Here is a 15,617-nt window from a genome sequence, read left to right on the forward strand (position 1 = left end):
TTTAATGATCGTCTCGGTGCAGTCCTTTCGTCTCATTTAACCAGAAATGTCTTTGTTTTTGTTGAGGGGCAGTCCTTCTCCTATTCTGGCATCCAATAACAAAACAAGATGCCATTTTAAGACTCCTGTGCAGCCTACAGCCATGTGGTGGTGAGTCAAGTTTTGCCTCCAGCTAATAAAATGACCTCATTGTGACATCGTCCTCAAAAGGGTCTATAAAAAAAAAAAAAGAATTTTGTCACAAGATGACATCAGCTCATCTCAAAAGTGCAAAAAAACAGTTGGAAATAGTATAGTAGAGCTTGAGGTATTCAATCACACAGACTTTTACACAAGTTTACCTAATTATTTGAAACTTTGGCCAAGTTTCATATGAGCAATTGACACTGTAACATTATATACATGACAGAAAATAATCAAAAGCGTAATAGGCCGTCTTTAACAGCCACTGAAAATCTTGTTTTTGCTGACTCTCACTGAAATAGCTGACACCGTATGTACACCATTACATCACTGTTTGTTGGCCGTAATTACAAGTGCAACATAGCACTGTTCTGACTACACCCAGCGACCAATCTCACCCATCAGTCACGCTCTGTCAGAGATAAAACAGACTTGAGACTTTCAACCAGAGAGGTCAGTGAAACATTGTTTTTCAGTCTGGTGTTTAATTATTCCTTTATCCTAGTTTCTTAAAATTATTTGACATTGCTAAGTTTAGAAATTATCTGCAGAGGGCGATTTGACAAAGCAGCAATCACCGACATGTGCCTCACACACAGACAGAGACAGTGAAACACAGATGCGGATGCGTTTCCCTTTTTCAGCAGCTGTCTCTTTTTCCAGGAAGTATGACATGTTTGGTCTTCTCCTCGCGGAGCCAAAGCACCCCGCCAGATGTGACAATAAAAAAAGAAGCACATCGGGTCATAACAATACAACACTTTTATTGTGAATATATTATATTTGCACAATAATTAACACCATATTATAAACATTTTTTCTTCTCTTTCATTTTCTCTTTTATACAGTAAATAGTATTAGTGTACAAATGTATACAAAATTTATTCAGGCTAGTCAAGTTCCACAAAAGAGTAATTCATGTACAGTATTAAAGCACAATCAGATATCGGAGGGACACGCACATGCCTGCACATAGACACCCCCGGGGTAAAACACAAGTCAACACGCGACTTTGATAGACAGGCATAACCTGAACACTCAACAAGGTCAGCATGAAGGCTAGCTGGAGAGAACTTTAATTGTTCAAATAGCTAAAAAAAGGAAAACTTAAATACCTAAGTGATCTTCATGACTTATGGTAATGTAAGGCAATGCAAAATTACCACTGGTAGTAGTGTACTCGCAAAGTTCTCTCCAACAGGCCCTGATGCTGACCGTAGGCATAGACAGCGTTCAAACACAGAACAAGCTCATCCCATGACATTGCAGCGTTTCGACACTGAGCCCTCAGCGTCTGCTTCACAGCACTTATAGAGCAAAAAACAAAGAGGAAACAAGCATAAGGAGAAGAACAGCAAGGAGAAGAAAACAAAGAAACAGTCATTTTGATATGCTGATCTCATTCACAAGTCATCTTGGCTCCTGAGTCTGGTGATCCAGAAAGGGAACAGAAACAGGACTAATAAAGAGAGGTGCTGGAACGCTAAACTCAAGTCTGGTTTAGGTTTGTTTTGACCATGAAGGAAAACGATATTCCTCTCCCATAATCAAAATCACGGGTTGTTTCTGCTGCTGTCGGGGCCAAATAAATTAGTACAACTGCAGCAGATCTGGCCCATTTCACGACATATTACTGCAAGGGCTCCCCTCTCTGCTGTACCGCAGCAAGCATTAGCATAGAAGCATACATGGTGAGAATACAACTCTGATCCCTTGTTTCATTCAGATAACAGACTGTCTGAGCTACTATGTAGGCACTGGGAATTTGATGCATCAAATTGAAGACAACCAGAGCTGTCAGACCAAGTACAAACATATCTGAAATCGTAATATCCTAGCAGATTTTCACATGATCTCACTTATCTCTCAAAGAGGCATCTAAGATATCTATCTATCTATCTATCTAGCTAACTTGAATACTGATCTACACCCACGTCTGAGGAATCTCTTAAAATAAACCAGCCTGCAGATTCTCTGTAGTAGGTTTTTGTATATCTGTGGTCCTGTGTGGAGCTTTGGTGTCAGAGTACTGGTGTTGTCTTTAGCTCTGTACTGAGCACATGCTGCTACAATACAACACCTAGCTAGTCACGAAATGCGAGTTGATTCTGAGTGCAAAAAAAAGGAAATGGAACAGATAAATAGATAGGTACAGTACATTTAAAAAACACTCAAACAAAAGGGATATTCTTCATAGTTGCACTGGTTGCCGGAAATAAACAATCATTACAGCATAATGATTCATACGCAATAAGTAGAATAAGCAACAAACAATATCGACGACTACACAAATCAACGCTGTCAGTGAACATACAGTCTTTGAATGATATTCAGTTGGCATAGTGGGACTCTTCAACCTCCGCTAAATAAATCAGAGAAACAAATGAGGCAGAATTAAAGGGTTTGGTTAGCTCTTACTCTTGCACCATAGGAGAGTATTAAGGAGTATATCATGGACGTGAGTGCAGCCGAGCACAGTAAATGTGTCTCTATTTTTGAAAATGACTTGGAGGAAATGAATGAGCACCCTTTGGCATTGGAGAATGGAAATGCTGATACTGCCGTCAGAAAACAAGATGTCTTGCTGCGGATTTTCCGCACACATCCCGGATGGTGTAACTGGAGTGTCCTCTGAACTCGTGTGGGATGAGATGATAATCAGTGTGTAAGTGTGTGAGTGTGTGTGTAGGGGTCATGAGTGTTGTAAAGATGTAATGAGCCACAGCAGCAGTAGTTGGAGCCCAAGCATCGGCCAAAGACACGGGCTTAGGCAGGTCCCTCCTCCACAGTCAGAGTCATCTTCCTATGGGACAAAGCAGTTGTAAATCAATCAGATAAACAGTCTTCTTCTACATCCAGTAGCTCAACTACGACTACCAACAACATTACTACGTCTGCTACTGATAATAATGAGTTCATAATTGAATTGTATCTTGTCCTATGGAATTCTATCATATTATATCCTACTGTGTTGCATCGTATCGTATAACGAAGCCTAACTTTGCTATTAAAGGCACAGTTACACATTTTAGGAAACATGTTTATTGGCTTTTTTTTTTTTTTTTTTATCCGAGCAACTGCTGGAGAAAAAAGTGTGAGAAAGTCCTAACACAGTGTGTGGGAGGGGTGGTGGACGGGTCAAATAAACTCCAGACTGTCACCCGGGACAGTGTAGTTGGCTGGTTTTGAGGCTCATGTAACCTCTGTTCATACTGTGGAGTTTTAAATACATTAGTAAACTGTAACTATGAAATGAAAGGATGTTTTGCTGCCTCTTGCAGCAGCTGGAGTCTGAGAAAAAATAAGTTAATTCACTGGGCCGACTGCTGGCAACTTTTAAGATGGAACGTTGACTAGTTATGTTACTCAATGTACGAGTTGATGACATAAATCAATCAGCACACCTTAAATTTCACTGTGACAACTCGGACAAAAAAAGGAGAATTATAAAGTAAAAAAAACTGGCTTATGCACACCTTTGAAGAGTCTCCTGAACAGGTGCGTAGGAAAAAACTTCAGCAGGTCAAGAAAGAAAAAAGATTCCCGCACACTGTTGCCAAACTTGCAAAATATTTAATGGGACAAGGCAGCTACGTTTCGGTCATTACAACCTTCGTCAGGCAGAGTCCTGTGACAACTCAGACCATTACTTTAGTTTTTATTGTCTCTCTTGGATGACATACAGTTTTAGTAATGAGTGGATCTTCAAGTGTTTAGAAATATATATTAATTTCGACCAAATTATGTGAACTGCATATATCCCAATCCTCACTCTGAGAGAAAAAAAAAGCATCATGGAGTGTTGTTCCTATGGGCTCCAGCAACACTAAACCCCTGAACTTGCCTGAGAAGGACTGAATGCACAAACCAGCTGTTTTTTTTTTAATATCCCATGGAGAGAGACTCTCACTGCAGCCTGTTCCATTTTGTTCTGAAAATTTCAGTGAGCAACCTCATTCTGTGGACGATAAACGAGGTGCTGGACGAAGCAGTGAGTGACAATAACCCCGCCCACATGAGAGAGTACCATTTTCGGTGGAAAAGCTAGGCGGACCTAGGGTCTAGGTACCATGTCTGAAGGGTTACTTTTGGTCCCAAATGTACCATGCCGAAAGTGTTTGGTGGAAATGGGGCTTTAGATGCACTGAGTACTCCGTTCAAAAACAACAGCTTTTTATCTATTTTTACCTATGTACCAAGTTTATGTTTAAAAGAGACTATATTTAAAAGCTGACACTGTATATTTCCTGTGAAAATTGAAGTTTATTTGAAAAGAACAAATGCATGTAGAGAGGGTACATTGACACACTCCCCCTAAGCAACCAAAACTGATGCTGGAGGGGTAGGCAGAGCATCCTTAGTTTGATGTATACGGCTACTGACCAAGCATCAGTATTTGATGGGTTGGGAGTGAGAATGTGTTGTTCTTGCTAAGAGTTAGTTGAGGAGATCGGTATCACTGTCTTTGCAGATAGTGGTATTAATCTTCTCATCTAACTCTGCAAGAAAGCAAACTAACATGTTTCCTTGAACTTTTCATTTAAAAGCTGTGCTGCAGTTACAGAGGTGTTCCGCACCTCACTCTGCTTTTTGTGCATGTGTGTGTAGGTGCATGCCCCTGCCTGTGACAGTGTGTGGCTTTTTTTGTATTTGATGGGAGTATTCAGGATATCCGTGCATGCCAAAGACCTGGGAGAAAGAGGTGGGAGTAGTCTGTATTCAAAGGGCAGGAAAGCCACGTGGAGCTTCCTCTGTTTACTCCAGTGGCAAATGGACTGGCCTAGACATAAACTGTCTTCCTATGAGAAGCTGAGCCAAACCTAATGGGACTGATGGAAAGAGGAAAAGGGTCGCAGCCTACTTTTACTCTGTTCATCTACTTCCTCAGCCATTCCTACCCTTCCCTTTGCTTCCCAGCACAGCCTCGCCACAATACAAAAATGCAGACACATGAATTAGTGGCCCGTTATGTATGTGATCTACGCCTTCACAACACAATGAAAGGCTGAGTTCACAAAGATATGGGAAATATTTTTTCCAAATATTTAGACGTCTTATAAACTGTTGAAAGTTGGGTGAGGATGCAGTGATCTCACACATGAGTTACCCACCTTGCTCCTTTGTTTCACTGATTTACTTCAAACGGTACAATACATGAACTTCCATCACATCTCTTCAAGGGTATCTATAGTCTGAATATTGCATTGCATTCTCTGAAACCCTTTAATGCAGACAAAATGCATCCAAAGGTACTTACACCTATTTAGTTGACAAAGCGTTTACCAATGCTAAATACAAGTGTAATTGCTGCGGATATATTTAAACATAGTTTAGTGCTGCTATTATCGTATAGTGGTTGTGTGATGCTATTATATAGAGTTAATCAACACTTTTAACTGCCAAGATTCAATCTGCTCTCCATCTGTTGAGGTAAAAAACAGCGGAAAAAAGCAAGATGCCAAAGAAAGATGTAGCATTCTGTTAGGGAGTGAGGCATGCAACAAAGAAATAAATGTATCTGCTGCAGTTTGTAAGAGTTGATTCTAATGGATTGTGTCCCTTACAAATTATTTATAGTGTGTACAAAAAACAAAAATGCTAAATGCAAATAAAATATATGGTAACACTTTACTTGAAAGTATCTACATAGGGGGGTGTGACACTGTCATAACTATGACATGACACTGTCATGAACATTATGTACATGTCATAAACGTTTATGACGGCTGTCATTAAGTGTCATTCGTTTTTTTAAATAACAAGTTGACATTGTTTGGGTTGTCTTGATTATGACAACTTGACATTAACCAGGATGACATTACCGGAAGATGTGTTTGTATCAATCATTATGTCAACTTGTCATAAACATAAAAAGAGGTGCATTTCTTGTTAATGTCAAGTTGTCATGACAAAGACATCTTCTGGTAATGTCATCCTGGTTATTGTCAAATTGTCATTATAAGGACATCCCAAACAAATTTAATGTCAACTTGTCATGACAAAGACAACTTCTGGTAATGTTGCTTTAATTAACAACCCAAACAATGTCAACTTGTTATTAGAAAAACCGAATGACACTTAATGACAGCAGTCATAAACGTTTATGACATTTACATAATGTTTATGACAAGTTCATGACAGTGTCACGTCATAGTTATGACAGTGTCATGTCACCCTTATGTAGATACCTTCAGGTAAAGTGTTACCAAATATATATAAACAATAACGAAATAATGTATAAATGTACATATTGTTGAGAGAGAGTTGTCTAGGTGATTAAACAACCATAACATTGGTATGTTTTAAGTTGGTTAGAGTCTGGAATCCATGTTACTGGGATGGGTAGTACTTGAATGGTTGTAAACAGGAGCGTAAATTCAGACAGTGCAGGTAGTGAGGTTGCACTAGGGCCCGTCGGGTGGGGGGACCCAGAGAGAGTGGGCCCTCCAGCAATGTGTTGAGTATGGGCCCTTATTAGTGACTGCCACCTTTAAAATATGCCTATGTTCGAAGAAGAACTCTGATTAAATTAAAAAATATTTCCTATATACACCATAAAAAAAGGCAAACCCACCTCCGTCATGTTTATTTTTCTTTTTTTTTTATAAAATCGTCAGTAACATCTATACCAAAATTACATGCTTATTCTATAACTATAAATAAACTATTAAAAAATGTTTAAAAAAATATATATTTAAAAAAGAAAAAATTAAATTAATAATTTGTTATTTTCTTTGGTAGTTTTTGTTATATACAGATGAGTCATGATGATTAGGACTGGGAAATATGTTGACATTATTTAACATCAAGTCTCTGATCATGTGACGAGACGATATATGCACAATAGCATGCACTAGTGCCCGTCATAATAGCGTGCACTGGGGCTCACTGTAACTACCTTACGCCACTGGTTGTAAAATAGGTTAAACCAGTAATGACCCAGCAAATACTACATAAAAATATTTTAAAAATAAAGTTTAGATTTAAGTGACATCAAACCAATCACTGTAGTGTCTGATTTGTCCTTGCCAAGCACTTTGGGATGGCCCGTAAAACAATAAAAATCATAGTGGTTAATAAGTCTGCAAGACGCTTTGTGAGGACACTGACCCTGAACAAGAACCAGAAACAACAAGAGAGGTGCGGGGCTCAATGAAGAACCTCTGCTGATTGGACACAAGGGCTCATCCTACCAGACAGGAGCAGCAGCCATCAGAATGCAGAATGATAAAACAAAAATGACAGATGATGAGTGAAAAGATCATATGAAGCAAGATAAATAAAACTAAGAGTGAAAATGGCATGCAAAGCTCACACAATAAAAACACGTATAAACAGATGAATATAAAAGAATTAACTGAATGAATAAATCAAGCATGGATCAGAGGGAAAGAGCAGGCAGTGCTTTGAATCTCTGCAGAACTCTGATGAAAACCAGACAAAATTGACAGAGGCCAACTGTGAAGCCGAGCAAATAGAGCTGTTTCCGGCAGTGTTCCCTGCACGGAGACACGTGTGTGATTGTGTCTTACGTTTTCATTGTTGTCGAAACACACGTCCGGCCCTTTGCGGTGTCTGGGGTTCTGAGCCAGCTCGCATGGATCTGGACCTTCAGCTGAACACGCTCTCTCTCAGGAAAAAGTGATTTACCGTCAGCAGTACCCATTTACCACTTTAAACAGCAACAATTAAATGATGTGCTGACTCTTAATTTGTCTGCCAAAAAGCCTCGTGCAGTTCCAACTCATCAGCCTTGGCTGGAGACGCCCTGATTTATTCCCCCAGATATTTGCTGATCTTCTATTTAATGAAGCATCGAAGAGAGATTAAAATAAGAGAAGTCAGAATTCAACCTTATCATGATGTCATGCCACATGTATGTGTGTTACGGCAGCATGTGTGTGTCACGTGCATGTCAGTGAGTTCTTATTAGCAACTGGAGGCCCTTGTTGTGACCCCATGGTGGTGACCCCTGACGACATCTGCACTGACACAGCCAGTAGGAAGCTCCATTCAAGAGACAAATATACACACTTATATTGTACATACACATACACACTCCTGCTCTTAACCTTAATTCATCCTGATGGCAGCGTGCACCCCAGATGAATTAAAACAAAGAATCTGGGGGTAACGTGAGACAGGCTTTCATATGCTGTGCATCTGGTTTACTGTTCACCCGTGAACACTCAGAGGGGACCTACTGCAAACTCCTTAGGTGTGTGTCCTTGTATTGAGAGTTTAAAGCCCCCCCTGTCATATGGGTGATGGATAGAGGGGGCTGGAGAGTAAAAAGGAAGTGTAATTCTGTGTTCGATTTTTACGAGTTGAGTGAGTGAAAGGATACAGGGTTGTTCAGCCTGTCGTAGCGGCCTGGGGTCACAGGACAAACACGTTGCCTTGGCATCGGTGATCAGGAACACTAGGTTGGTGTTTGGCAGCTTCTCAGCGCGATACATCCTAGAAAGCACACACAGTGTATACAGCATTTATACAGTAATATACCTGTGGTGTAAGGACATCATGCACCAATTTACATGCAGTGACTTCTCTACTGCATTTGCATAGAGTTTACACTGCATACACACACATATGTTGCGCACATACACACCCATACCTCTTCTCTCCTCTTGGGATTGCCTTTTTATGGCCGTCATGAAAGTTTCTGTGTCTACAGTCGTTAACGTTGGGGGGTAAAGCACCAGACACGTGGGACTCATAACACCCAGTAATTACAGCCATATTTAACCCCCTCCGACAGCCCAAATTGACAAAAAAAAGGAGGTGAGAGCAAAGTGGATGTGCAGTGGTCCGCGAATGTGTGTCTTAGCCAGTTTGAAGTATCGCCAGAGAGCGAAGGAAGAAAAACAGATAAAAGAGCTTTTGTGCTTCCCTCTGCAATTCCGGTCACTGACAGATCAAGGTAATCTGCGTATGATCAGAACTCATCAGAAAACAGCTGCCTGAAATCAGGCTGGAAAACAGAGAGAGAGAGAGAGAGAGAGAGAGAGAGAGAGAGAGAGAGAGAGAGAGACACCAGGGAACTAACACCATCCTACGTAGACTCATCCCTGCAGACCATTAAACAGAAGGATGTCCAGGAAGAAGATAGAGCAAGAAGTGGAAAATCTTTTGCAGAATGAACATCGGAGCACATGCAGATTTGTACACACATGACGAAAACACCCACATACCTGGAGCAGTTTCCACAGTCCAGGACACCTGAGTAGGATCTTTCATCATTGTCAAAGAAGTACTGAGTCTGCTCTGTGATGCAGCTTTCCTTAAACATGGCATCTGGTATTTCATCATCTGCTGACTCCGCTGGAAACAAGAGGCAGGTTTAATAAAGAAAAACACCAGGAAGGATTAGTGAGAAAGTGGAGGGGATTAGAGTATCGCAAATGAAGATCGGTTGCCAAATATCTCATCTACACAACGCTGACAGTCACTTTTTACACAAACACAGCTTTTGTTGCTCACCTGCTTCTAGAAGGTCGGGGAACATGAGACTAAAGAAGAGCTGCTGGAGTATCGACCTAGGCGTGGAGAATGAAAAAAACAAAGTGAGTCACACGGATGAGTCAAGACACCATCTTTAACTTATTTACATTTAACAACCAAACACTGTTTAATAACAGCCACACATCTGTTCAACACCGGAGTCACGGCTGATGTAAATGTCAAGGGAAGTATCACTCATACCATTTTAAAAGCTGGTTATATTGCAGTTGGACAGTCATACAGATTGCGGTGCAGTGTAATGTTGTGTAACTGCCCTTGTCCTACACTGACCTAGCCAGCTTCATCCCTCAGCAACATACAAGCCCTCTCCCATACAAACTCCTACCCTACAGTACAAATGTACTCCCACTCTAACACGCACACAAACACAGAAGGTGGAAAGAAACAAAACACAGAAACACAAACACAACCTGTGCACTCACCAGGCAGCACTGGAGGCCCACCAGCCAATACTGAGTAGGTCTGCAATGGTAGGCTGGAGGACGACAGGAAAAGAAAGTCATGCAGAGTAAATTCCAAAATAAAGCAGGTAAGGATGAAGAAGAAAAACTATTTAGTTATGTGTAAGAGCCACTTAAGCACATATTTCTTACATAAATCTGATATTATTTAAGTTTGCACAACCGTTTATGTATATATTCTGGATATATAGAAACAGGACATCAAGTCGGTAGTGGACTATACAGGATGTCATTTTGGGAGGACTTGGCCTGCCATTTTGTTTTCTTTTTTTGTGTGTGTTCTCAGTAAACCTCATTCAACTTTTTCCCTGCCTCATGAGGGTACTGTGGATCTCCATTAAAGGAACAGGAACACAAGTCAAAACTGAGACACCTCACAGAGTAAGTGGCCTATGAACTTTGGCATGTTGAAACAGCCACTATATTTTTTCATTTGGCTGTTTTATATCAGTGCTTGTCCTGTTGATGCGCCAGAGTCAGGTGTTTTAGGATCATAGACTGTATAAAATAATTGCTACTGTGATGTCACCCATTGGTTTGTAGACTGCTGTTTTGAAGCCTCTGGTTTGGCATGTTGGCCGTCACCATCTTGTTTCTTGGAGCCAGAAGTGACCATATTTGGAGGAGAGGGCGCAGCTGTGGATGATTAAGAGGTGGATCTGACTCATAGGCTGTAGCGACACCTCACAGAGAGCCTGTTACTCAGTTGGCCCAACCCTTCAATATGCATAACTTTGGGACTTGATAAAATGTAAATGAGTGAGTTATAAAAAACATCACCACCCATACAGCTGTCATAAATGTTTAAATTAGCTATAGAAATCAAAACTGTTTTGCACCAGGCTCTAAACATGTTTATTTCTACTGTACAGTTGGGCATTTTAACATTAGCATCTATTAGGATTGACTCTGTTTTGGAGCCAGCCTCAAGTGGCCACTCAATGAACTGCAGTTTCTGGCACTTCCGCACCGTCTTTTATTTTTCAGCCTGGGAGTTTGCCGCTTGGTAAGGATAAGGGCAAAGAGGTCATAGTAAGGTCTAGCACTAGCCAAAACCTTAGATATTTATGAGAATAAAGTGGTAAATGTATGTGAGAAAATTCACAAATGTACTTTTTGAAAGTCAGGTGATGAAGCAAAAATAGCAACACAGTCCATGGAGGGATTAAAATGTTATGGGTGATTTGGTCAAGCACAGAGCTTTTACAAAGGAGACTAGGGTTTGAGTCCTGTGTGAGTCAGTGTTGACTTCGCTGACATATTATTTCCAGTTTTTGGGATGTATTAAGCTGGTGAATGCACACTTTATACATACACTTTATCAGAATAGCTGAATAGTGGGAGCATACACCTCAGGTCTACATGGCAATCTTGGCTACGGACACCTGGGTGCAAGTAGTATCGGCTTTTATATTAGTATGATCAAGAATCACTATAGTTTTGTATCAACAAACAGTACCTACCAGCATGTCAGAATAAGGCTGTAAATGCATAGATGTGTACACTGTAATTAGCTAAGAGAGTGACTGCTGACTGACAGCTCGTGTGAGTGAGTATCTAACCACAAAGACGGAGCGTGGTCCTGCTGCAGCCTTGCTGTCTTTTTCTGGGTCACAGACTGACTGGTAGTCATAGGTCTTGTTGAAGGAGTACAGGGAGGTGTTGACCAGGTTGATCATCAGCACGGGATCCACCTCGCCAAAGAACTGACCTATCTAGACGAGTTCACACACACACACACACACACACACAAATACAGTCAATAAAAGTGTAGTGTAAGACTCTGCTTGTACAAACATAATCTCTCAAGACAGATTCTGCAAGTTACATTGTAGACGTGCAGGTGTATCCAGGAAATGTGTAGCTACAGAAACAACAAGTTCCGCATCCATAGCGACCACTCCACCCAAAACGCCGTCTCGTCAACGTGAAAAAAAAATTTTTTTCAAGTGGATGTCTGAGTTACAACATGATTGAGCTAACTGGAGTAGTTCCATGTCATATCCGACAACGGGAGGCTTTAACAGATGACGTCCTGATGTTGGCTTTGCTAACTGTCCCTGTCAGCTGCAGCCACTAATGCTTTCTAGACATTGTGATTTCCCATAACTGAATAAATACCACACATAGCAACACAAAACTGCTTTGCTAGCTCAAGATATCCGCTGGAAAAAATATTTTATTCACGGACCGTTTATTGAGTTATTACCTTATTTTTATACAGTCTGTGGTTATTACAGACACTGCTAATGGCTAACGTTAACAGCTAACGGTTAGCCCAGCTAATCTACGATAACCATGTTATTATTTACAAAATGTGGACACAGAAAACGTTTGTTCAATCATTGTGTTTATAGACTTTACAAACATCAGATTAGTCTACACGGTGATAAAGTGACGTGAAAAATGTGATATATAGCTAAACTCTGCTGGTTTTCTACCCAAAGTATTTGTAAACAACACGGCGATTCCCTGGGGGCACCGCCGGAAGTGAAGGGCATGAGCGATCACCGAGGCCCCTGCACTTCCATTAGTCGAAAAACTCCGGGCTGTGCCTCCAGAGGTAAAGGAAGAAAAAAAAAAAGGGTTTTTTTTGTTGTTTTTTGGTTTTTTTTGGTACAAACACAACATACAGCTGTGAACTATCTCCTCTGACAGGTCTTTGCCATTCACAGCTGCGCGTCAGTGCGCTGAAAATGTGCATTTACGTGCTCAGCCAATCAGGATGAGCCATTCAACCGCTCTAGGGTAGCTCAAGTAAACAGATGGCAGTCAACCTGTCACTCTTCCACTTTGCTTCTAATGCCATGCCCTTTCACCCTCTGATAACGCAGTCTGAATAGGTGGAGAGTGGCGGTACTCTCCAGTAACAGTGCAACAGTAGTTAGAATTTCCACCCTGAACCATGTTTTAAAGGCAAATCATGTGTAACATAAAATGAAGATTATTTGTAATCCTATGATTATAGTCAGAACTCCATAGTTTCAGGAGTAGCTCAACACACCTGGTGAATGAGCAATCATCAGGAGCAGACAAAGACAAGTGAAGGGCTGAGGCACATAAGACAGTCAAAAAAATTATACATCCCTGTGGACACTAAATGTATCACAAGATGAGAAGAAGAGATCGGAGGGTGCTTATTCAAATGCTTGAAGACCATAAACTATATGCCAGACACTGTGATGGTAATGGATCAAAGACAGCAGATGTCCTGTCTTAGCTGACATGAAATGTTTCCAGACCCACTGCATGTCCTACCACGGACACACAGGGGCTTTAAGAGTGGAGTTAACACAGCAGAGCTGACTCCTTGCATACACAGGAGACTCACTTCACTACGGCTTCCATGACAGACTAAAACCCATCAGAACCTTCCCTTTGATCCTCCTCCAGTGGCCAGTGCTTTACTTTACTGAAGACGTGGATGTACTGCTGTCCTACAGGAGCTTTCAAACAGCTCACAGCTAACAGGCCATTCTCATAACTTAGCTGAGTCATGAACCCTTTATTTGACCTCAATATGAGATTGATGGATCCCTGTGACAAAGAGGAGCTAGGTTTGTCTAGAGTAAGAGTAACATAAGAAATATGAATCCTGACAGTCTTTGATTAAAACCTTTCTGACTATGTGACTACAGATGGTTTTTTTTTTTTGTTGTGTGACGGATCATTTGAAGAAAGACAGCAGCTAAGTGAAGCATACATGGTCATGACAATGTGAAGAAGCTGGTTGTAACTCACCAGGGTGAGATACTCTTCTTGGTTGGACATGAGAAGAAATCCGCCATCGTCAAGGATCACACAGTCTACATGCTGCAGGGTAAAAAGATAAACACAATAAACACATATATATAGCAATGTAAAATGTACGCAAATATAAAACAGAATAACACCGGTAAGAACAATTCCATCCATAATTTTTTTTTATAAAATACTAAAATATTAAAACCACTACAAACAACCAAAGACCATTGAAAACATGTATGTTTTAAGATTTGTCTTAAAACTGTCAGTGGAGGGGGAGCATTTGATTGAGAGCTAAGGCTATTCCAAAGCTTTGGAGCAGCTACCACAAACGCACAATCTCCCCACCAGCCTCGATTGTGGGACAGTTAAAAGACATTGCTCTGAGGGGGTAAGAGGTCAGGAGTTGGAGAAGGGGCAGAGAAGTTCAGCAATACACTGGGGTGCTAGCCCATGTGTGGCTTTAAAAACAAACAACAGAACCTTAAATTCAATTCTGTATTTGATCAGTAGCCAGTGCAGGGATATTACCACTGGTGTAATGCTGTCTTGGCACCAGTGAGGAATCTCACTTCAGGCGAGACAAAGATGACTGGCCGACACCCAGGTACAAAGTGTTGCAATAGTAGCCTGGGGGAGATTAATGCAGTGGTTACAGTTTTCATATCATTGTTAGAGACGATGGGCTTGTGTTTTGCAATGTTTCGTAGTTGAAAATAACAGCCTTTCACCACAGAGTCGATTTGTTTGTCAAATTTGAGAGCGGAGTCAAAATGACACCAAGGTTCCTGGCATGGGTACGAACTTATGATGTGAGTGGCCCTAAGTGGCTGACTGCTGTCTGTGGTGTTGGGGGGGGGGGGGGGCAAAAACAATAGCCTCTGTTTTGTTATCATTTAACTGAAGATAGTTTTTTGCCCTCCAAGATTTCACATCCGGGAGGCAGTTCAGGATGGATGTGATGGAGCTGGAACGTAAATTTGTGTGTCGTCGGCATAACGGTGAAAGGAGACGCTGTGCTGGTGGAAAATGGAGCCTAATGGAAGCATGTACAGCGTACCTTGTCGTTCCTCAGACAGCCACAGATCTCGTCCTTACACTAAAAGCACAAAAAGTGAGCCAGACAAAAAGTTTGTGCTGTACATCCACAGATAAAGCTGTCAAAGATTATGTATACAATGCAAATAAACCTTTATTTTAAAACACAACTTACGTTGAGTTTAAGTGTAGCATTTATGAAACTGTTCATCCAGAATGAGACATTCAGTTTCACTCCCACCACTATACAAAACAGACCACAAAACAGGCAGATGCAAAACAACTGAGTCTTTTTATTCATGTTGCATCACAGGACAGAATCAATCTGGGATTAGCGAGACTGACCTGCTGGTTTGAGCGTGACTTCATCAATCGTGAGGTCCACTGCTTTGCTCACTAGAATCCCTGACTCAGAAACAGGCTCCCTGCCCTCTGCTGCAATCGAGAAGTGATACACAAGGGAAGAGAAACAATAATCATGGCAATTTAACTTAAATCACATTTAAAAAAGCTTGGCAGGGAGTATTTCAGAACGGGAATCACGGCAAAATGGGAGTAATTGCTGTCCATTGAGGGGAATTCCATACATTTTTAGCTGCTTGTAATTTATGTGAGTGGAGTGGAGTCTGTGAGGCCAGTACATGTGTTAATCCAGTCAAGTGTAGC

The 15,617-nt window shown here is 41.1% G+C and overlaps 1 protein-coding gene across 1 annotated transcript in view; it reads right to left on the reverse strand.

The window, feature by feature from the left end:
• Positions 1-927: 927 nt before the first annotated feature.
• LOC125887227 (voltage-dependent calcium channel subunit alpha-2/delta-1) overlaps positions 928-15,617 on the reverse strand; it is an 86,533-nt gene continuing 71,843 nt past the window's right edge. The window contains exons 30-40 of the mRNA XM_049573897.1: positions 15,297-15,386; positions 15,127-15,194; positions 14,974-15,012; positions 13,911-13,982; positions 11,732-11,884; positions 10,131-10,183; positions 9,667-9,722; positions 9,378-9,507; positions 8,531-8,643; positions 7,716-7,798; positions 928-2,986 (exon numbers count right to left, since the gene is read on the reverse strand). Coding sequence (XP_049429854.1) covers positions 2,876-2,986; positions 7,716-7,798; positions 8,531-8,643; positions 9,378-9,507; positions 9,667-9,722; positions 10,131-10,183; positions 11,732-11,884; positions 13,911-13,982; positions 14,974-15,012; positions 15,127-15,194; positions 15,297-15,386 — 968 coding nt within the window. The 3' untranslated portion in view covers positions 928-2,875. The remainder of the gene's footprint in view (positions 2,987-7,715; positions 7,799-8,530; positions 8,644-9,377; positions 9,508-9,666; positions 9,723-10,130; positions 10,184-11,731; positions 11,885-13,910; positions 13,983-14,973; positions 15,013-15,126; positions 15,195-15,296; positions 15,387-15,617) is intronic.

The sequence above is a fragment of the Epinephelus fuscoguttatus genome, linkage group LG4 (assembly GCF_011397635.1).
Source record: "Epinephelus fuscoguttatus linkage group LG4, E.fuscoguttatus.final_Chr_v1".
NCBI classification, from domain to species: domain Eukaryota; kingdom Metazoa; phylum Chordata; class Actinopteri; order Perciformes; family Serranidae; genus Epinephelus; species Epinephelus fuscoguttatus.